This window comes from Argopecten irradians, chromosome 3, assembly GCF_041381155.1.
Source record: "Argopecten irradians isolate NY chromosome 3, Ai_NY, whole genome shotgun sequence".
NCBI classification, from domain to species: Eukaryota; Metazoa; Mollusca; class Bivalvia; order Pectinida; family Pectinidae; genus Argopecten; species Argopecten irradians.
Window position 1 is genome coordinate 12,049,314 of NC_091136.1, and position 24,396 is coordinate 12,073,709.

A 24,396-nucleotide genomic window follows, 5' to 3' on the forward strand; every position below is an offset into this window, starting at 1 on the left:
TAAATCTCTAATATTCGTTTTTATCCCATTGTAGTCAGTGAAACTTTTAACGTGAAACCACCTGTTGCAGGCAGGTGTAAAAATTACAGGTAATACAATGTAACATAATCATGATGGCATGGCCAATTTAAAATTCACCAAACTAGGAGTGAACCTGTAAACAAGACATAGACACGGAGTTGCGAATCTAATACCCCAGATTATACCTGTAGAGACAAATTGACACGATATCATAATATCATTTCATCTGCGTAAACATTTTATTATTGACTGTTTGTTTGAAGTTTTCTGAATGACAATTTCACGTATTGAGATAAAGATACGTTACACCAAAATTAACCCAAAAGTGTATTTTAAGGAGCCAAACAGTCACTTAAAACACTAGCATAACGTTAACAGTCAGGCATATTGGGGAAAGCGGGAGGGGCAAGATTTCGAAATAGACTTTAATAACTTTAACTTCAAGTACCTCGGAGACGCACAAGAAGATTTTTGAGCTTTGGAATCAATGTATTCCAAACACTACAAACTCGTTATAATTTTTGCAGTGGTTATTTTTTCTAATGAAGAGAAAATGGAAGAGAGATGTATCACTAAACTTATGAAACTTCCTGGTCTTTTAGGAATACATCTGTCAAATTGTAGTCAAACTTTAGCAAAACTGGCGTCTAGGTTGGGCATTATAATTGTACCTGCTGTCCTCAGTCATTGTACGATCGTAAAAGGCGACTAAATTTAGGACCTTATCTATTCTCTTCCTAACCGCCTTTATTCTTCCTAACGTCTCCCTTGACACCACCTCACTTTTGACCTTGAGTTGAACATACTCCCCTGTGAGGAAGGCTCTAATTTCATGCCCCTAGCCGAGACACACCTTACACTTTAAAAGTGCTAGAGTTTCCTCTCCTGCATAGCACTCAGTAAAGGGAGTGGGACGACTGGTGAGCTATCTTCAGCGGAATGCTTAAGAGTTATAGCACTATACCAATGGCAAGACATACACATGGACATTACTGACGTAACATGAAAGATGTTCTTCCAGCACATGGTCTGCGAAGAAACATGATAATCACATATCATGATGTAACGTTACAATGACCTAGATGGTATATATCACGTGTTCATGTCGTCTCCATGGGCAACACTAGTAGTTCAAAATTGGAAAATTAGATATTCGAATAATACGTCCTCGCAAAGCAATGATCATTAAGGACCAGTTAGGATTTGGGCAGGAGTCTCGAAAAATAAAATTTGAAAGAGAATTGCGATTTATGTACCGGCTATCTAGCTTTTGGCCAATGTAGAACATCGAAATTATGATCTAGAGGTGGTGGGCTAGTAGTTGAATGTTGGGACAGATTATCCACTCGGCCATAGAGCTCAAAAAGTGTTCATATGGATATATATTTGACCATGAACACAGACGTCCTTGATTTGACTTATTCGTGTCTTTGTCTTCCCTCTCTGATAGAAACCCAAAGACGGCCTGCTTACGTGGCATGCTTTAGCAAAGAGAGTCAGTGATGAATACACTGCGTAATGTCTACTGTCAAAAATGATTGCTGATCAAACTTCCTAACAGAATTCAATTTATAACTAAGTCCAACACCACATAAAGCCTCGAAACGATGCCGTGATCTCGATATTTCACTGTAAAATCATATTGAGTATAAACAGCCTCCTGATTTATTGTCCCGAGTCAAAAATCTAAAAATTGTGTCATTCATGTTACGTTAGAAAAATTACTCATGTCACGGACCAATCAAATCTGAGGACAGACGACAGATTACAATAGAAATCAAGTGAGCATGGCTGTGTGATGTGTTTATGTTTCCGTTAAGTGTATTTGTAACTCATGAATGCAGTATGATTGACGCTTTATGATGTACTTTGTGTTTTGATTGCACCGCACGGAATTTTCGCGACATGGCTGATCATTGTCCGTCTGTGTTAAACGCGGGATATCTCCCATATATGGTCATCCACGACCCGGATTCGGAGTAATTTGAATATTTGGTAAGCGTACATATTTTAGCGTTTTCAGTGTCTGTGACATAAATTATGTATTTTACATAAAAATTCATTACAGTTTTGATGGAATCGACAAAGAACGGTGACGTCATGCCTTTGGATTATCAGCTGTCGCCCTTGTAGCACACTTAAAGAGCTGACTCAGGCGGAGGGAATTCCTGGCCATTGACGCTAATGAAATGTTTAGGTGCAAGAACTGCAACGTCTATTGATAGAACAAGAGAAATATGGCATTTTTTCGAAAAATTTGTTTACGCATTTTACTGATTTTTGACGGTTTTCTAGCTATGATTTCCACGAAGAAACATGACAACGGGAATTATTGTCATTGATACATTGTTATCTTTTACATTATTCGGTTGGGCATTACAGCTTTGCTATTATTCTGACTTCTATGCTTCTTTTTGTGTGTCTTGATGTGTTACATGCCAAGGTACCGCTATTCAGCCTCTCTGTGGTATGGTCCACATTAAGGTACCGCTATTCAGCCTCTCTGTGGTATGGTCCACGTTAAGGTACCCTATTTAGCCTCTCTGTGGTATGGTCCACGTTAAGGTACCCTATTCAGCCTCTCTGTGGTATGTCCACGTCCCTATTTAGCCTCTCTGTGGTATGGTCCACGTCCCTATTCAGCCTCTCTGTGGTATGTCCACGTCCCTATTCAGCCTCTCTTTGGTATTGTCCACGTCCCTATTCAGCCTCTCTGTGGTATGGTCCACATTAAGGTACCGCTATTCAGCCCTCTGTGTATGGTCCACGTTAAGGTACCCTATTCAGCCTCTCTGTGGTATGTCCACGTCCCTATTCAGCCTCTCTGTGGTATGTCGTCCCTATTCAGCCTCTCTGTGTATGTCCACGTCCCTATTCAGCCTCTCTGTGGTATGTCCACGTCCTATTCACCTCTCTGTGTATGGTCACGTCTCACGTTAAGGTACCCTATTCAGCCTCTCTGTGGTATGTCCACGTCCCTATTCAGCCTCTCTGTGATATGGTCCACGTCCCTATTCAGCCTATCTGTGGTATGGTCCACGTCCCTATTCAGCCTCTCTGTGATATGGTCCACGTCCCTATTCAGCCTATCTGTGGTATGGTCCACGTCCCTATTCAGCCTCTCTGTGATATGGTCCACGTCCCTATTCAGCCTCTCTGTGATATGGTCCACGTCCCTATTCAGCCTCTCTGTGATATGGTCCACGTCCCTATTCAGCCTCTCTGTGATATGGTCCACGTCCCTATTCAGCCTCTCTGTGGTATGGTCCACGTCCCTATTCAGCCTCTCTGTGGTATGGTCCACGTCCCTATTCAGCCTCTGTGGATGTACCCTATTCAGCCTCTCTGTGTATGTCCACGTCCCTATTCAGCCTCTCTGTGGTATGGTCCACGTCCCTATTCAGCCTCTCTGTGGTATGGTCCACGTCCCTATTCAGCCTCTCTGTGGTATGGTCCACGTCCCTATTCAGCCTCTCTGTGGTATGGTCCACGTCCCTATTCAGCCTCTCTGTGGTATGGTCCACGTCCCTATTCAGCCTCTCTGTGATATGGTCCACGTCCCTATTCAGCCTCTCTGTGATATGGTCCACGTCCCTATTCAGCCTCTCTGTGATATGGTCCACGTCCCTATTCAGCCTCTCTGTGATATGGTCCACGTCCCTATTTAGCCTCTCTGTGATATGGTCCACGTCCCTATTTAGCCTCTCTGTGATATGGTCCACGTCCCTATTCAGCTATCTCTCTGTGATATGGTCCACGTCCCTATTCAGCCTCTCTGTGATATGGTCCACGTCCCTATTCAGCCTCTCTGTGATATGGTCCACGTCCTATTCAGCCCTGTGTATGTCCACGTCCCTATTCAGCCTCTCTGTGATATGGTCCATCACGTCCCTATTCAGCCTCTTGTTGGTAGGTCCACGTCCCTATTCAGCCTCTCTGTGTATGGTCCACGTCCCTATTCAGCCTCTCTGTGGTATGGTCCACGTCCCTATTCAGCCTCTCTGTGGTATGGTCCACGTCCCTATTCAGCCTCTCTGTGATATGGTCCACGTCCCTATTCAGCCTCTCTGTGGTATGGTCCACGTCCCTATTCAGCCTCTCTGTGATATGGTCCACGTCCCTATTCAGCCTCTCTGTGATATGGTCCACGTCCCTATTCAGCCTCTCTGTGGTAGGTCCACGTCCCTATTCAGCCTCTCTGTTGTATGGTCAGTGTATTATCTTTTCTTCATCATTATCATTCTTACACTGTATCACTGTTCAGTGTTGGGGTTCCCCAAAGGGAAACAAAAATTAGCGCCATGGCTTGACTTGTAAGGTAACTGTAATACCCGATGGATACCCAATGGATGACATTCCAGGTCATGTGATGCAAACAAAGTTTTAATAATCAAATTATAATACCTCAGTATAAAGAGAATTTATCAAACATGGTGATATCCCCGTGCTGAACCCCTGGTACCGTCCAATTTAGTCTGATCCTCTGGACAAACAGAAGCAATCAATTTATGCTAAGATGGGTATTATCACCATTGTACTGGTCCGTCTGTGTTAAACACGATCGGAACACTCGGGAGAAACATTCCTGTATCTTCACACATTTCCTCTCTATAAGCATGACCCCTACCGGCGCTTGGTACATATGTACCTGCCAGGAACCAGCGCCTGATGTTCACTGGAGCGTGAACTGTACTGGAACTGTCAATGGATATTAAGGGGAGATAATTAGTGTACCGTGACTAATGGCAACGCCTTGCGCAGATAGACGTCCGTCGGATTTGTAATATTAGCTATCAAATGTCAGTTCTTCACGGTGAAGACATGTGTTATACCATGCTAACTTCACGAACATCCAACATGGTTGATCAGTGCTAGTAATTATGGAAATATATTAATAACATGTAGGTCAATGATTGACCGGAAGTGATGTTTCTGGGAAACCGGAAACTGTGCGATAACATGATTTCCACGTCTTACTCGATTTGTTTGGCGAAAGTAATGTTGTTTACAAAAACAGTCACAAATTTTGTTTTGTGATCAGATCTATGTCATAATCCGTGTTGCACTGGCACGGCAATATTCGAACGTTTCAAGATAAGCTATTTGTTGAAAAAAAAAAAAAAAACCATTTTCATTTATCTTTGGAAATTTCTATTGTTTTTGGTGATGAAAAAGTTCTAAAATGTCAAGGTTGATAGTAAGGAACGAAACCGGACGTTTCATTAATATGTAATTATGAAATATATGCAATGTACGCAGCAACGGTCACCCACAGCGAGAACCTTGCACCTACTCGACCGTGAACAGAGCAGAAGCAGGAGATGTTCAGTCAAGCATGCGTTGTACCAGGATGTAAGCTATTAAGACTTCCACTTACTAAATGCCAACAAGTGGTTTTATCACGCACGGGTTGTGTTAAGGTGTGGATGTTTGTTAGACATGGCAACAGATGCCATGTGTTGGCAACCAGTAGGGCCGCTTATATCATTCTATTGGCACAAAACATGGCCTCTTAGAACAATAACAACCGCCTTTGTTATACCTGGTAATTGCAGATGTAGGTTAACTTAATACGAAATACAGACACTGTTTTTGAGACAGAATTGAGATATGGACAAATACAATCTGGATTATTTCCTTTATCAAGTCTTGCATGCTTTGGATTTTTTTCTGAAATAGAATAAATTGTCGATTTTGTCTTTAAGTGGTTTGAGAACCAGGAAAATCTGATTCTGTACTTTATATGAGGTTACAGATTAACGTGTTATCATTTGTAAAATATAAAATGGACAATGTAAAGCCGATATTGCAAACCTAAAAACTGAAATAATTTATGAACAGACGTGTAGTCTTGCATCATTACTGAAGAAACTGGTTTTGGTAGTAGCGAGACCAGTGTTGTGTGAAGAATTGAAAACCAGACATAATCTTCCGAATTATGCTCTGGCGATGTATTTAAGATTTGAATAGTAATACCCATTGTCTCAATTTAAGATCGGGATACATATAAGAAATAAATAAAAAAATTATATAATTTAAAAAAAAATACCCCCAAAATTGTAACTTTAATCTTATATTCTGATGTATTTACATTTTTACATACGAATTGAAACATCAAAATGAAACAAAACATAAAAAAATAGCAAAAAGAAAGAACAAAAAAAAATATCATTGAATTTTTTCTGCTTTACGACCTTCTCTGGAGACTAAAATACGTTGATTGGCACAATATGCGGATGTTATACATTCCGCCAGCTCAAGTCCACCGCCGTGTCTGGCTAGCTGTTAAAAACACATAAATCTCGCCCCAGTCTTTAGGCCTGTCATAATTGTAATACTTTTGTTGAAGATGAGCTATTTTTTCTAGAATAATGTACAGATTTCTTGACAAGCTCAGCTAATTTATCAAACAGCTGGTGAATATTGGACTGCCGAACTCGGGTCAAAGACAGCTGGCGAAAGTCATATTGGACTGCCAAACTCGGGTCAAAGATGATCTTACCTAAACTGGTTGTTTTTTTATATTAGAAATTAATATGATAAAATCACAATCCATCGCAAAATCATATAGAAATAATGTTCTTTACACACATTCTGTTGAAACATATATTTAAATGTAGAAAAGGAGTGTAAGCTTGAGACCAGATGTTCCGGAATGATACGCGTAACTTGTTGAGTTTTTTTATCGACACGACATTTTCTTTCCATTTCACATATTGCCTTCTTTCGTTTGTCTCTCATTTTATTCAGTAACTTTGTTGAAATCACAAACACGACTCAATTTCCAGTAATCCATCACCTAATTTCGTCTTATTTTCTAATACCTAAATCAGTTTTGCTTTTTTATTCACATTCTCCGGCTACTGAACATGATACACCGCTATTCCTCACTAAATAGTTAGTGTTTTCCTCCTAGGATGACGACCTGCAAACATAAGCTTGATCTAATATAATTCTCCTCGGTCGTGTATACAACATCACAGCCCATCATACTACGCTAATAACGTAAGACTTCTCTTTATTAAATCACCTCGTTTTATAGACAGAATCTAAAGTTGATGTCGTAAATATTCCTACAAGTACATACTTCATACAGCTTCATTTGTTTTACAAACATTCTGGTGATGCCGAGAGAACAAATTTCGGTTTAGTTTGTGTAATTAGCCAGGAGAAAATCATCATGGAAACACTGCCTTAATAGTTTTATAAATCATAATACCAATACTTCAGAAAATCTTATATTCTAGAAAAAAATCATTATGGTGTTGATAGAGAACATTCTTAATTGATAAAAGCTTGACTTGAATGATATGTGCTTACTTTAAAAACATCCATAATTGGTTAATATTACATGTGAGAGGTGGTAGGGACATTTCCGTGACATAGTTGGAATGGTTTGCTCGTGGAATTATTGAAGTCCATATTATCAAAGATCATACGTTTTATATTTGTCGCCAACGGTTAGCATTGTAGTATGTGTTTGTGGTTTCAATCAGTTCGTAATGCCTAAGGATTATTGCTGTTAGTGTTTCACAGATAACGCCGAAACAATTGCCTAATAGAATGGATAAAATAATGATTGATGCTAAGTTGAATCGATTATTATTCCTGCTTTGCAGTTGTAAGTTTTCTTAGAGCGCGAATCCGTTTTAACATATACCTCAAATCGCCCGAAGCCAGAAAGGACGAAAAATGCAGATTAATTAGCATTTCGATTACTAATTTATAATAATAAAAAAAATACTTTATTCATTTCAATATTCCAACAAGTTACTGCAAATCTTCATCATTTGAAACTCGTTCTATCTATTATTTCGAACTCGAAGACTCTGATTCTGTTTGGGATGTTGATGGGTGAGCGAATCTGTTAGAATTAGAAGGGAAGGCGAGAAAGTGGAGATACTTGATGAGATTAGGCTAATTTCCTTGACAGGATGCTCGACATACTTTTTATTTAGAACAGACAGTGTACATGGATGAAACTGAATACTTATATAAAGTACCTTGCTAATGCCCTAACGGCTATACGGTTTGCCCTCTCGTAGCTCTGGCTTAGATTAAGTAATAAAGGGGAGGAGGTGTCGCTCTCAACAACGTCCAGTATGACCCTGAATCACAAGTTTTGGGTAACCGTTAAGAATTGATATCTATCCACAACGAAATGTGGATTGCCTGCTATGGTGACATTTTTATGTGTTATTCATAGTGAGGTATCCAAATTTTCATCCACGAGCTTAAAGATTGAGAATACCATGGAGCAGATTGCCATATACGAACCGTTGATCAGGGATTTTTTCTGGTGCTTTCCGTCGAGACATAACCAGAACACGTTCTATAGGGCGCTGAACAAAACCAACCCGTGTTGGAATCTAAAATCGGATTATTGACATTGAATTCTGGGTAATTCAACATGAACCTTTCCAAGGCAACTGGCATCTCTTAATCCTATCAAAGATATACATTTTAAATCTCTTGATTTTAAGTAATTTAACACATTACCCTTTGATTAATCTCTGGTTCCTATGGTTATGAAAACCATTGGATTCTGGGTAACGTTTTCTGGTCGCGTATGTAACATAGGTAGATGTTTTATGTGTATTGTGCTGTAAAAGAACTGTAAATTGGTGGTTATAGCAGACAGGAAGGGTTGACATCTGACATCGGTGTACAGTGTACCACCAGTACCCAAAGATCATACACTAATTAGGTCAAACTTTCTCCACCCCGCTATAAATAGATAACTTTATTAGGGGATTTTAAACGGAAGAGATAAGTATGTCTACAATACGTGTTCACGGAACTCAACAGATTAGGTGTTGTGTAGTTATTTTTTCTTACAAAACAAAACTGAAATGGAACAAGTGTGTGTCCATCTCACCTCAGTTACCGAATCATTCCGAATACACGATCGATATCGGAGATGTTCCATTTGATAGGTGGGATAACAGGGTACGAACAGAATAGAACAATACAGAGGTTAAAAGGAGAGAAACGCAATCTAAATGCTACTTAGGCTGTGAATTGTTGTACGTGTATACCCATAAACTCGCGCGCAGAGATGTAATGCGCTGCAGTGGCAGAGTATTTGTGGGCCAAAGATTCACAATACGAGGTCAAGTCAGTAGTTGTTGGTAAGAGTGCATCGCCTTGCTTACGTCATATATCTGTCTGTCGATACAGAACTTGGATGGGAGTGCTTCTTTATGAACAAACAAATCAATAAAGGTATGAAAGCAGAAAATAAGTTAAAGCTTATACTTATTCTGTTCCCAATAGAGAAGTAGTAAAATTGCTTTAAAGACCTCTTGTTTTTTCGACTAGCGAAAATTCGGATACTAACATTGCACTTCTGGGTTGCGAGTTAATAAAGGACTGGATGCAAGTCGATGTTCGAGACTAATGTGGGGCACTTGCAATGTTTTAACTATAGATCGTGAATCCGAGAATCCCAAATACCTTACCTCAATCATTTAAACCCCGAGCTGTGTAGTAGGATGATAATACAAACAGCTGATATTACTGGTCCATTGAATTCATTAGGCTTTTGAAAAGTCTACTGTGTTAACATATACACCGCACTTAAAGATACGTTTAGTGAAAAGCAGTATTTAGTTTCAACAGAATACCAAACACTTGCGCCAATAGTCTAATTATTCGGGAACGCTGTTTAAAGTACATATTAAAAAGACATCACACTTCTCTACCACAGCGCTTTGAGTGTCTAGCGAAGTACGTGTAATTATTTAAGTTTCCTTTCAACAAAACACACGTTAAATTTTGACACTTACAAATTACGTCATTGGTAGACTCCGATGAAGGTCATGGCTAGTCGTAAGGCATACTGTTTGATGTAACCTGTTTTAGCGTTTTCACTTTTTGAGATTATCCTGATTTGTGTCAGTAACGTTACTTATTTATTGTAGAAGTTACTGGCGTATTCGTGATATATTCCAATGGGTTTCCATGGCAACTGTTAACTTGCCCCAAGGTTTTTTTCTCGCTCTTAATCCATGGTTCTATAAAAAAAACTTCTTCAGTGAAGATGTTAGAATTGTTCTTTACGTAGACGTATAGACACAACCTTTCTGTCAATGTCGTAAATGTGGGAAATGTCTGATAGCAATAAAACATTACAGTTACTATTTAGACTGGCACTGCATTCAATGTATTCAAAACATTGTAAGTACCAGTGTCGTCTTCAATTCTTGTGTATATTTCAAATAGGTCATCATTTTTTTTTCTTCGAAACACAATGAAAACTCCATTGCAAGCTGTTCCGGGGAGATATTTTGTAACGAGAACTGGTTGTAGATTGTAATTATAAGAATAGTTTGGGGAGAGAAGTGATTGATGGTGTTTTTGACCCGGTTACAACCACTACAAAACAGTGGTACTATCCATTATATCTGTTGTTATTGAAGACCCTCCTCGTGGACCACCTAGGGCTTACCTATACTGGTACAAATAGTCTCCTTAAAGTTGGTCTTAATCATCGCAGTAGAAATTTCTAGAATATTTGATTACCATAGCAACCATTTTGTCCTTTTCCTTACATAATTGTACTTTGTAGTTGTAATAAGTTGTGTTTCTATTTCTGTTTTCAGAAGACAATATTGGAAGGTTGATTGCAGCAGACGACATACAGTATCTGAAGCAGACGACAGTGAAACGCGCGGTACTGTGAGGGAGGGATGTGTGCTTTGTCGTTGTATTAAACGACAGCAAGGTGTGCTAAGAGACACCAGTATCCAATAACCGAATATCTAGAGCAGCTCTCGAGGTCTGTGGCATCGTACAGGAAAGCAAACACCTCCCTTGAGGTTGAAAGCATACAATGTCGTTAACCGAAAAGAAGATACACTCTACATTATGAAACCTAAAAAGTGATTATGAAATTTGTCCTACGGAGCTCATTGACCTATATGCATTGTTAATCAATTATGTCGGAATGTGGAACCTAGAAACGCTCAGTTCGTTTTGCGATGAATCAAATTGATCGATTGGTCAATGTTGTAGTGAAACCAAAACTCGTGAAATTGGATTTGTGTGCAGTGTCTCGTCGAGGGAAGCATTGGAGGACATAGAAATACCCAGGGGCACTCTGGGTAATCTAACGACACACAGTCAAATAATCTGGAATTCTGGGTAATCTAATAACATTGCATTTTGGGTAATATAAAAACTTTCGGGCAGCGACCGACCAATCCATGACTTCCAATATATTTGCTACTATATAGATATTCTTGACATCTGCAAACTCAGCAACATACTTGACTCTGGATATAAACAAACAAGCAATCCTCCCGGAAGCAGATAGGCTACATGGTAAGCTTCTTTTCTAGATATTATGTTGTTTGAGTTACCTTTGTTTCATCTATGTATTTTATTTTCAAAAGCAACAGGGATACAATGCCTTAAAAGAATGCAAATCTCTAACAAGGGTACAGAGACCAATAGAAGTTGTCAGGACTACCAAGACTAAACTGTGACAACATCAAGACTTACATAGGTAGCAAGGCTCCTAACCATCAACACTACCAATGCCTTAAAATGGTACCCAGATCTAGACCTTCCATGGGTTTGAGGACCCCAAACAGATACTTAGTCCCTCTAAGGCCCAAACAGATACTTAGTCCCTCTAAGGCCCAAACAGATACTTAGTCCCTCTAAGGCCCAAACAGATACTTAGTCCCTCTAAGGCTAACAAGAAGCTACAAGATCACAATGACACAACAAGATGGTATAGTGGTTTGGGAAATGAAGGCCCAACACACTACTTCAAGGCTATCAGAGCCATACTATAAGGCCAAGAGACCATATACAGGGAGATCAGGGGATTCTACAAGGGCTCATAGATAGCTAAGTGACACCATCAAACTGTGAGGGGAGCTTTGACCCATCAAGGTTTACTCATACCCTGCAAAGTAGATAGGTCCATGCATCTATGTCATCAGGGCTCCATGAATCTTCAAAGACTCATGACTCTACCCATCAATACTGCAATAACCCTTATACAAACCTACTAGGGGTGCATAACTCAAGAACAGCACCAAGACTACACAGGGCTACTGTTATTGCCAGGGCGAAAGAAGGACAGCAAGGCTCTTAAACTGTTCCAAGACCATTCTATGCTCAAAAGGCACCAGCGCTCAACAAGGATGTCAAGACACAACAAAGGTCCTGTGACTGTACAAGAGGATAAAAAACTAGCTTCCTGTAGACTTGTACAGACCTTTCAAAGACACAAATAAAATTCTGGATCCTCTGGGGCACATTAAGCTCATCTAGGGCACAACAGGATTTTTGGGAGTATATTAGAATCCTCAAGGGTACAGAAATTTCAATATTTGAAAACTAAACACAGTATAATGACATAATAATCAACAGATGTTTTGTATTATATTGAAGATCAGAATTACAGGTTCAAAGAGTTGGTAGGAATTAACATTTTAGTCATTAACAGTTCAGTCCCCCACCAATCACCACTGTTATCAGCTCTAGGTCAACATATAAAGGCACAACAGCAAATTACATTTTGTTTTCTAGATTCAAACTAACCAAGGAAAGTATTGAAAGTGATAAAAACGGCTTATGTTTAGGCAGTGTTACAGTGTAAAACAGGAATGTCACCAAAACAATGTCACATTTACAGAAAGATTTGCTGAGAAATCCTTAGGTTAGTGTTTGGGATATAAAGTTGCAGGAAGAAAATGTGACATTGTAAATGGCCTTCATGATAGAAAAAGAACATGATTGATGAAGAAGTGAAGGATGAGGGGAGAAACATGTAGAAAAGAATGTTCTGTGTAATTATAGAGAAAGCCTGTTAACACTGAAGAAGATCCTGTAGGTAGGGTTCTTACGGCAAAAATGTAATTTGAAAAATGAGTGAAAAATGAGAAATTGGCGGCCCAGATGTTTCTTGTTTTAGCTTGGCCAAAGTAAACTTACATAGACAGGCCCATCAACTCTACACTGAATAACCAACCCTTTTATCCCCAATCTCATTAAATTCACACCAAACATCCAAACTGTGAGGCAGACTTGAACTCAAGTACTTCCAGAATGTTGGCTCAGTGGTTAAGGTGTCAGACATATACCATCAACTTCTCACCTTCTGACATGATATTGTAAGGTACCCTAATTGGGAATAGCTATGGTGTGATGGTTTTCTCCTGGGTACTTCAGGTTTTCCTTCACCAACAACACCTGATACCCTGATACATCATTACTAACTTATTATAAGATCTGAACAAACGTGCAAACATTTTTTACCTTCCAGACCTGAAGACTATCCACGATGACTTTGGCATAAACAGATTTTAATCAGTCTATTCCACCTACATAAACAATCATTGTTCTGTGATCCTTGATCTTTGACCTTATTGCAACATATATTTGTACTTATGACCTAAAGTGCATCACAAAACTTTTGACACAATGACCTCTGATGAAGTGTTATTTCCTTCTCCTTTGACCTCTAACACCATTTCAAATTTCTGAGAAAAAAAAATCAAGAAACTAAGACCTTATGGGATTGAACTGATTTGTTAGGTTTCTACCGAAGGGCTGACTGTTTCTAATAGGATATATATGCCCGTCAGGGTGAGATTGCAGCTTTTGGTGAAAAAATACAAAATAAATTGATTTTTGTGAAATAAATCCAAGAACATGACATGATATGTGCTGCCAAGCAGAAGGAAGGGGATATTGAATGACTAAAATTAAACATTTTTAAAAGAAATGTTTTCGCAGTCTTTGACAGACCTAAAACATGACTGGTATACATTTCCAGTTTTAAATGTAATTAGTTTCCATCTAGGAGCGAACAATTTGGCATTGCAAAGTACAACTTGGTAGGCCCAAGATGTCAAGAAAGAAAAAGAAACTTCCTATCCAGACTTGAGCGTGTCTGATGTAACCTCAGACTCTACTAAAAGCTTAGGTATGCAGTGTGAAAGTATCAAGTAAAACAAACATATGTATGAATTAGATCATAAATACTCACTCCGTGGTAAATGTGAGTTTACTAAAAGTGAAAGCAGGATAAGTTACCCTGACAACAACTCCTACATCTGGTGTAAAGCTGTTTGAGCCTTAACGACCAACATGATATAAAAAGTTGGGTAAGTGTAAACAAAAAACATCAATATTGGCCGCTATCCCACTGCTAATGACATGAAATAGATATTAAAAAAAGCGAATCAAGTATTCAACATTAGCTCTATCATACATATGCTTGTGACACTAAATTCCAGTCACATCTCGTGGGTTCATGTAGTTCTTCTGGAGAGTAAATGAATGGTATATCACTTTTCTGAAAAGGGATAGGAATTTTTCTGTATCTTTTTAATTGAAAACTAGAGGAAGTTTGATTTTGAACTCATATGGAGGCAGCTGTTCCCTCGGTTGTGAAAATTGCAGTCTGCAGTGTTGCTATAATACATCTGTTTTGATGGTTTTAACAGAAAACATTCAGCATTGAGATCGGCAGCTATTAAATAGATTCAAAAGAACATGAAACTCAATGCATAGTCGCTTAAACGTTTGTACAAGTCAATTCATGGTCTTGTAAACGTTTGTGCCAGGCACATATCACATGTATAAAATGAAATGGTCTGTAGAACGAAACATCTAAATCTTCATAAATGTGTTTTTGAAGACTTTTCCAGAAAATGATATCGGAAAAGTAAATGTTTGATATATGTAAAGAGTTTAACAGTGGAATATACATTGGTTGTAGACTCGCAGCTGGAATGTATTCCATTATCACTTACAAACAGTCTAATATAAACAAATGTTTTTACAAACTTATTGAAATTTCTTATTAACTGCTTGGAGATGTAAACCATATGTTGTAATAATTGGTCTGTCCCCTCCCCCACAGGTAGGGAGGGGTGTAGACAATGTATATATATAATAGATAGGGGGATATACATATAAAGGGAGATTTATAATGATAAACACACTGAGGTAGGGAATCTGTGGCTTCCTAATCTTAATTGCCTCTCTCTATAAACACATCTACAGCTTATATTCTGGTATGAGGAGAACCACCCTTCAATCACGATTCTTTAAATCCCGTTATACATGTCCTAATTTGTTTATACAATTCACTTCCCTGCCCTCCTTCCTGTAAAAGTTACAGCTATGCCCCTCCAACCCCAATACCCCTTGTTTGTATTTCAATCCACCCCAAAGTCTCTACCAGCTGCCTCCCAAACCCCCATACCCTGAAATGTTTTGAAACCCCAATGTCATTTTAACTCTAATAGATAGATCCTACACGCTCCATGTTGAGTCTTATGCTATGACCATACTTTTTAAACCCCTTATAACTCTTATTTTACTTTATTAATTTTTTTGTGTTTCTAACAAGTTTAAGAAATGTCTGGGTCTGTACTGTTGTTGCCATTAGGGCAGACCCTTTCCTTTTATACTTGCTCTGCATATTAACACCTGTAGTGGCGCAGTGGTAAAGGTGTCTGGATTAGAAGTTCCAAACCTTCCTTGAGACATTTGCAATAATCGTAGGTTTGGTGATTTTTCTCTGGTTACTATGATTTTTTTTACCTCCTTGTTTGTCCTAGGACATTAGTGCTATATGTTATACAGTGAGGTAGTCATAGTGTTATATTCTGAGTTACAGGTAGTTAACTATTATTGTACAGAATAGTATCGACGGAAAGAAATGAATAAATAATCGGAACTCTGTGGTAAAGCCCTCTAACTTAGTGTCAGGCCCCACACCTCAGTGAATCGATGGGTGTTAAAGTTGCAGACATTCAAATTGCCTTCATTATTATCTAATTTTCAGTATACTGTATATACAAAATCTGAGAGTATTGTAGTCCAACAAAGTTTAACGGTGACTTGGTACCCGTTCAAACAAAATGTTTGTGGAAGGATGGACAATAACACTCTCTATGTGGTGGCTTATAATAAAGGAATGATCTACAAAACATTGAAATGTTAATTGAACAATTGAACTTTTAAAAAGAGGAACCTTTGAAATGATTGTTATGGAATGAATATTCATGCATGTGATTGAAGCTGCAATGAGTGTCAGCCATTAGGAATGCTTGGTCAAGGGTTTTCTGTAAGGACCAATTTTCCTGATTTCTCCCGACAATTTTGTAAATGATTATGATGATGTATGTGTAGTTGATTTGACTGCACTGGAGATGAATGTCACTGTCTGTAATGAGGTATTCATAATAGTGTGATGGCCTGTCACACATACCTATAATACAATAATTGACTGGTAAAGATGTCAATATAATGATTTATCAACCTGTGAGTAAAAATTACTCATGGAAGCATATAATGAGGTAGAAGTATTTTGTCTGACTTTTCAACCAGAAAGGGAAAAATTATTTTAATTTTACAAGAAAAGATAAATTGATGTTTTGTTTATTTTCCTGTTTACATTCATGTATAATGAGCCACCTGTGTTACGATGACAACAAGGGTTGATACTCATAGAAGAAACGTTTAGCCAAATAAAACTATGTTAGGAAAAAGCTCTGATATAAGTAAGATTGATGAGAAAATGTTAGCATTTTCTACACCAATCAGGTCAAGAGCTTAATTTACGTTTTGTTAGCCATTCTAGGGCGAGAGAAGACTCGTGTTGAAAATTCAATTGATGTGATAAAATTTAAAAAATTCTATTTTGAATTTAATAATATTGCTATGTTTTAATGAGCTGTACAATAGTTTTCAGGAAAAGTAAAAGTTGATCAACACAATCCTTAAACATTCATATGATGATAACAGTAGAGTTGTGATCTTCAGTGACTCTATTAGGTACATAGAGATATAGCCATCAGCATTTTAATCTGGTCATGGTCGATTACTGTAGAATGGTTGTCTCCCTTTGTTGGAATTTCTTTAACACCAATCGCTATGACAGACTAATTATAGTGTATAGTCAGAAGTAGGTTGATAGGATTGTCCAAATATAAACCACAATATCAGGTTCATCACTTATCATAAACAATTCAAGTCTCTATTCTAAATGACATTTGAATCCACCAAACTTTATATATAATTGTACGTTTCACTTCTTGAATTTTACAAAACTGTGGTTTTAACAATCACATAGTTTTATAAATAGGGTATCACTGGTTCTAAACAGTCCCCGACTACTGTGTGTGTTAAATTTACCATACACTTAAAATAGGTGTAGCACTGTGGAGGAAAAACGAAAATTTACATGAAGGAAACCCTTCACCATGGATACCAAACAGTGCTCTAAAAAACCAAGGTACATGACTCTTTAGTAAGTAAAATCCTTCACATATTTCCAAATTGATTAAAGCACACTGCCATTATTTATAGGAGTACTTATAAGCAAAAAACTTGATCAACTTGTTTCTGTGTTTTAAATGGATTTTTTTACAGAGATTGAAGAGGGAACTTTTAAGTAGTGAGTATGTATACATATTTACATCTAAAGGTTTACATAAAAGTCAAGAGCACTTTTTCACCTTCCCGATGTCAAGAGACTGTGCTTGGTTTTTGAACACGTTTGCACCCATCCTGTGGCATTTGTCAGTTATCTGCTTCTGGTTTTTAGAACAGAGAGCCTTTCAGCCCCGGGCTATTAACAAATAAATTTCATCTGCAGTACATCAAGATCGTGACCTAAACATCTCAACATTATTCAATCATTCATGTATAAGGATGTATTGGCAATCCTTTCAGCCAAACAGCTCTGCTGTTTTAGGAATCCTTCATAAACTGGCACCATAGGTGTGAAATCACAGGAATTTGATGTTCTGTCAATAATATATTGTATATTTATACTATATAAAAACACATTTATATAGTATATAGGGGTATTTTTTTATATATATTTATACTATATGTTATTAACAGAACACCAAACTCCTGTGGCGAAATAGTCGTGAGCATTTTGAAAAACTTTTTTTGGATTAAAGAATGCTCCACCGCTGACAAATGGTATTTTTTCTCTATCGAATACAGGAGCAGATAATTTATTATTTTTCTTCAGTTAGAAAATTAGCTTACTTTCACCATCACCATCATTGAAAAGTTTGAGCTTTTCTTTTCATTGCAAACTAAAAAATAAATAAAAATAATTAATTGCATCCCGGAAAAATTCCTTGACATGATGCCCTATATGGAGTAATGTAATGATTGCACATGCACCAAATGTAAAATAAATTATTTTATTTTTTGTTTTAATTAGACATATATATGTGGAGCATCTTTAAGGTTCTAGGCTATATTCTACATCATTCTGAGTTATCTCCCCTGGTTTTTGTTTTTATAAGTCATCAAAATGTTTAATCTTTATCCTTTTTCTTGTGCTACCGACTACATTTTACTTCTAACTTCTTTCATTGAAAATTGTTGAGCATGAAATAGAAATTATAAATTGTATCTTTATTTTACTTATCACAAACATCAATTCGGATATGATGATTTGTATTGATTAGGGTCATTAGTGGTATGAATGGTTCTCCAGCATTGTCATCATCATTACATTACTGATAATGATTTACCTTGCCTACAAAAAAATTAACAATCATTAATGCAAACATCTTCATGCTAACTAGAGGTAAAGAGGTGAAATATACAAGAATTGCAGTAATAAAAGATGTCCTCTTTTATTCCAATAGATCAATAATTTTATAATTACTCAACATGTTCAAAGTTTTAGGATCTATATATAGACATTGTCCATATATAGCATTGTCCATGCTCCATGTACCATTAGCTGGCATATTTTGTTCAGATGAATGACCTTGACAAACATGTTTTTTAAGTTAACAGGAACAAAAGATATTAATTAAGATATTGCTGCAATTTCTTTTTAATTACACAGAGCCTCTAAGACATGTAAATGTTTGGTACATGATGATTGTATAAAAATAAGTGTATGAAAAAATAAGTTTATATATTTATATATAAAAAATAAAACTCAACGAACTTCCTCTAGTACTTTCCCAATATCATGATGGCCCTTCAGGAATATAGATACATATATTACATATATATATGTGATACAGTTCAACTTTGCCTTTTTTATGAGAATTTCCAAATTGTATATTTTTGGCAATGTTTTCTGCAGACCTACAACATACATGAAATATTCCTCTAGCAGTCCAATACTGGTAAATACCTCCCTCATCAGCCACTTGTACTCATCAAGGGCCCTTTGAGCTTTACATGATTACCAAGTTTCTGGCCATTAATTACACTGTAGGTTTGAGTTACATCACTTCAGTACGAATCAATTCAACAGATAATTTCTCACTGGTTTGACCTAGCAAACATCATAGATAACACCTGATGTAAAATTTCATCACTTTCATATTTTTGTCTGGAACTCTTCAGTGATTGAAGGTCATGTACTAGTAAATCATCATTATTTCATAAGAAAACAATAGATTCTTTATTCCTCTTTCTACATACCAAATAACTTTGTCTATTTTAAGAAATACAATATAAGGAACTATTTAGATCCAGGTAGTCCTTACCTTTGGCTGTAAGTATTGATATTGGGTTACCGTATTCAGCATAATTAGCGCTCCTCCCCTTTACTGGAGAAGAGTTGAAGTTGTATAAAGGCCCCCATCCTATGGATATAACGATGTTTTACAACATGTGATACCTCTAACATCAGCTTTGTTTCCCATATTACATGAACTTGTCAGTCTTTTACATGTGAATCACGACAAAATAATGTGTCTCAAAGGAGAAAAGGCATATGCATATTTACTGTAGCAGATTAATGTGCTATGAATACAAATAGATTTAAGATATGGCCGATTTTTATTTGTCCACAACTTATATTTTCGTTCATAAATTAATGCCTCCTTTGCTACAATTATTTAAGTGCCCTAAGGGGGCGCTAATTACGGCGAATATGGTAATCAGAAAAGAGAATTATCAGCCTTTGATATTTTGTAGGTCATATCTGTATATAACATGAAGATGATAAAAGCTCTTTGACACAGTTCTTGTCTCATAACCTCAAATCTTATAACTATCAATCTAATTTTGTAATTTTATACACAAATTGTGAAGAATAAGAAAATATTTTATGACAAATGAAAAATTGACACTTTTATTTCATAAAGGGAAGGGGGGACTTTTGCTAGCAATGGTCACATTTCCTCGTTTTTATATGTCATTTTTTAGAATGAAATCTTGTGTATCGGAAAGCAACTAGTGTGCCAAGCTTGGAATGCTAGTGGTAACATCAATCTTGTCACACTGAAGAAAATAAGGAAATGTGCCATTAATTCCGAGCCTCCTAAGATTATTAACATTTGATCAGAGAGCTGGTACTCAGTGTGGGGGCTCAGCCTCCGAATCCTGGCTACAGTGGAGGTATAAAAATATTGGGTCTTTATCACCAACATGTATCATTACAAATTGACACTGCAGGAAACCGTCAAATGTATATATCCATGGAAATTGACATTTGTTTGGCCCCGTGAGAACAGTTCCCATTTGGTAGTGTCTCTATTCAGTGAGATGTGGTGTAATCGCTGAGATTGCGACCTAAAGCTCCACACTGTTCCTCCTCCCTAATCTAAAGAGATGAAAACATATTGACAGCTTAATAGATAGCTGATATCAGGGCATCAACAGGTTTGGACAATCCTGTTTGATTTTACAATTATAGATTGACTTCTCTGTCGCAGATGAAAAGCAATATATTTAAGGATTGTGTTCAGGAGAGAGACTATATAGAGCGCTGGAATGCAATTTTATTTCACTGCTGTGATTTTTTTTCATTTAAAAAGCAGAACAGCAACAGATATAGATTAATGGTGATCTGATGAAAAGAAATATCAATTTTGAAAAAAGGAAATGCATCTTGTGTGTCTTTGAACACTAATCTGCTTGTTTAATGAACATGTTTCTGCAAGCATTGCTTGATTTGTGAAAATGCAGAAAAATCTGGCCGATATTGGAAATGGTAACATCCATCAAGTCCCTATCAGACAGTAGAGGTCTCTCACAGTCGTAGGTGATGGCAGCCTGTAAAGGGAGATAACTACAGATTTCAGAATAAATCAACAAAGCCTCCATAACATTGGTGTTAAAAGAGAAAAATAAACAACTAACTATATGTCTTCATGAGCTTCAATGGGTGAGTTGTCAATGTATTTGACATTCTACCACTAGCCCTCCATCTCTGGGTCAGGGTGGCTGAGAGTGGTTAAGGTCCACGACATTCTACCACTAGACCTCCATCTCTGAGTCAGGGTGGCTGAGTGGTTAAGGTCCACGACATTCTACCACTAGCCCTCCATCTCTGGGTCAAGGTGGCTGAGTGGTTAAGGTCCACGACATTCTACCATAAGTCTTCAATCTCTGGGTCAGGGTGGCTGAGTGGTTAAGGTCCACGACATTCTACCACTAGTCCTCCAACTCTGGGTCAGGGTGGCTGAGTGGTTAAGGTCCACGACATTCTACCACTATCCCTCCAACTCTGGGTCAAGGTGGCTGAGTGGTTAAGGTCCACGACATTCTACCATAAGTCTTCAATCTTTGGGTCAGGGTGGCTGAGTGGTTAAGGTCCACGACATTCTACCACTAGACCTCCATCTCTGGGTCAGGGTGGCTGAGTGGTTAAGGTCCACGACATTCTACCACTAGCCCTCCAACTCTGGGTCAGGGTGGCTGAGTGGTTAAGGTCCACAACATTCTACCACTAGACCTCCATCTCTGGGTCAGGGTGGCTGAGTGGTTAAGGTCCACGACATTCTACCACTAGCCCTCCATCTCTGGGTCAGGGTGGCTGAGTGGTTAAGGTCCACGACATTCTACCACTAGCCTTCCACCTCTGGGTCAGGGTGGCTGAGTGGTTAAGGTGTCTGACATTCTACCACTAGCCTTCCACCTCTGGGTCAGGGTGGCTGTGTGGTTAAGGTGTCTCACATTCTACCACTAGCTCTTTATCTCTAGGTCAAGGTAGCTGAGTGTTAAAGTGTTTGACATTCTACTACTAGCCCTGCACCTCTGGGTCACAGTGGCTTAATGGTTAAGGTGTCTGACATTCTACCACTAGCCCTCCATTTCTGGGCCAGGGTGGCTGAGTGGTTAAGGCGTCTGACATTCTACCACTAGCCCTCTACCCCCAAGTCAGGGTGGTTGAGTGGTTAAGTTCTGATTATGATATAGAGACTCTTTATGATGTTAATGCTTTCCTTCAAGATGGAATGATATCCCAACAATTTGTTGCATTATCACATGACCTTCTGTGGGATACAGACTTATTTCAGACTTGTTAACCATATTACACTCAAAGACAGAGGCTGTCCTGCCCATGTCTGTATACATGGCCTCTGTATAGATCTATCAATACTTACTTACTACAGAGAGATCAAGTGTCCAGCTGTAGTGTCCAGACCTGATGTGGTCAGTTGGTCAGTAACATCTATGTCTGGACCAATAGACTAATCTGTCTGTGGTCAAATTACTATGACAACTAATGGCACTTCCTGTTCCCAGAGGGGGATGTTGACATTTCCTCCCTCTGACTCCAAGGTGGCTGGACACAAGAGAGGGTCTCCCAAGGTCACGTCAAGGTCAAGTGTTCCAGCGGCCATCTGTGTTATTATAAAGATTGTCATCTTACTGCCTAGAACCAGTGGCCATCTTGAAAAAATAAACACAACATCTGAATAAACAGGAGATAAAAGAGTCTGTGTAATATTAGGATTAGTTTTAGTTTTGTTTGGGGTGTGGAAATTTTTGACCATTTAATGGTATAAACAAAACGTTGGTATCAAGCCCTGGACCAGCAGCAGTAATCCAGGAGAGTGGCCTCTCTCAAACCATACCGCATATCTTGGATTTCAAACATGAACTGTTTATTTGTTTGCAATCAGAAGTAAGCAAAATAAAGCTTTATGATGTTGGAGATATTACCTATTAAGTAGTTTAAGTTTGTGGGAATATCCTTCACAGAATACTTCATTTTCATTTAAAAAAAAAGAAAAAAGAAAAAAAGCATTTCTGTATCTTTAAATTGTAAAATTAATAAACAGTTAATTAATCTATGACAAATTAAGCAATATATTCTTTTTCTCTAAATAATTCCCTTAATTACCAATATCTTATCTATCTTTAACATGCATACAATTCTAACGGAAATCTGAAAAAAAATTTTACAACGAGCAGCAATGATTCTAAGAATGCAATAGTGTGAAATTTAACCACTTGTAAAGGTGTATGACCTTAATGTTGTTATAAGAGTTAGATTTGCACACACAGATGTCAATATTACTGTGTGGGGAGAAAGTATCTTGTCATATCTCTGACAGGCGATAAAATATCATAGCTACCCTGTAAAATATCTGTTATCTTTACTCTATAAAAATTACTTATATAAATACATATTTATTGACATGGACATAAACCCATGTTTGATGTTTGGATGCCAGGGTGTTACGTAAAGCGATGGAATAGCATTATAAATTCCTGGGAGCAATGATTGACTGGCGGGTAGCTGTGTTTTAATGTTTGATCCCCTGAAGCTGTGAGGAAACACACTCAGCATTAAAGGATCGAGCCAGCAATGCTGAGAAGGCTGCAGGTAGAACGTATATAATTGGTATATTTAGCAGGAATGTGTGTAATCTGGAAATGAGAACAGCATCCTTTACTTAATCCACTACACATTAATGCCATGTGTCGAAATTCTTACCATGGAGTATCAAAGCTGCATTCAAAGCTTCTAGGTGACAGAGATCCAAGATGGCTGCCTTTAATATTACAAGTGGCTCTTAGCCTTTCCATGGCACACCTATAGAAACAGATGGACTGGTCCGTACCAAAGGAGAAGCCATCCATTTTCACGGGGAAAGTGCAAGGAAAGTCGTAACTAGCTGGGAATGTCAATCAATGTGTTTGTCATGAATGGCAAGTTCAAAGCTGCATTCAAAGCTTTTTTGCAACTCTGATCCAAGATATTTGTCTTTAATATTACAAGTGGCTCCTCAAAAAGGTAACTGTTCCACAAGGTCAACAATGAATGAGATCGGGATGTATGTGATGTATCAGGGGGTTACTTTTACTGTCGTCCAAACTGATCCTTTATTTGAACAGATATAGACATTTGTTGGATGAATTGGCCATATATACATCAATGAAGCATTTTTTTCTAATTCATAAAGAGAGCCATAACAGTTATAGAAACAATGTCGTCTGTATGAGAAAATATCACCAGAGTACTGCAGTCCAGCTGTTTTGACCCATTCCTTTCTTAGTTACCTCCCATGCCTAAAGTACATATCTTATAAAAACAATTCCTATGTACTTCTAAGGGTAAACTGCTATAGTATGCTTATCTTTTAGCCTTATGAAAAATGTTTCTTTCAATGG

At 37.8% G+C, this 24,396-nt stretch overlaps 1 protein-coding gene across 1 annotated transcript; it reads right to left on the bottom strand.

Moving 5' to 3' along the window:
* Window positions 1-3,353: 3,353 nt before the first annotated feature.
* LOC138319473 (apolipoprotein A-IV-like) lies at window positions 3,354-8,457 on the bottom strand. The gene is made up of 2 exons (XM_069262628.1): window positions 8,379-8,457; window positions 3,354-3,727 (listed from the first exon to the last, which is right to left on the bottom strand). Exons 1-2 carry the CDS (start codon window positions 8,455-8,457, stop codon window positions 3,354-3,356), a joined length of 453 nt encoding a protein of 150 aa, XP_069118729.1.
* Window positions 8,458-24,396: the final 15,939 nt, after the last annotated feature.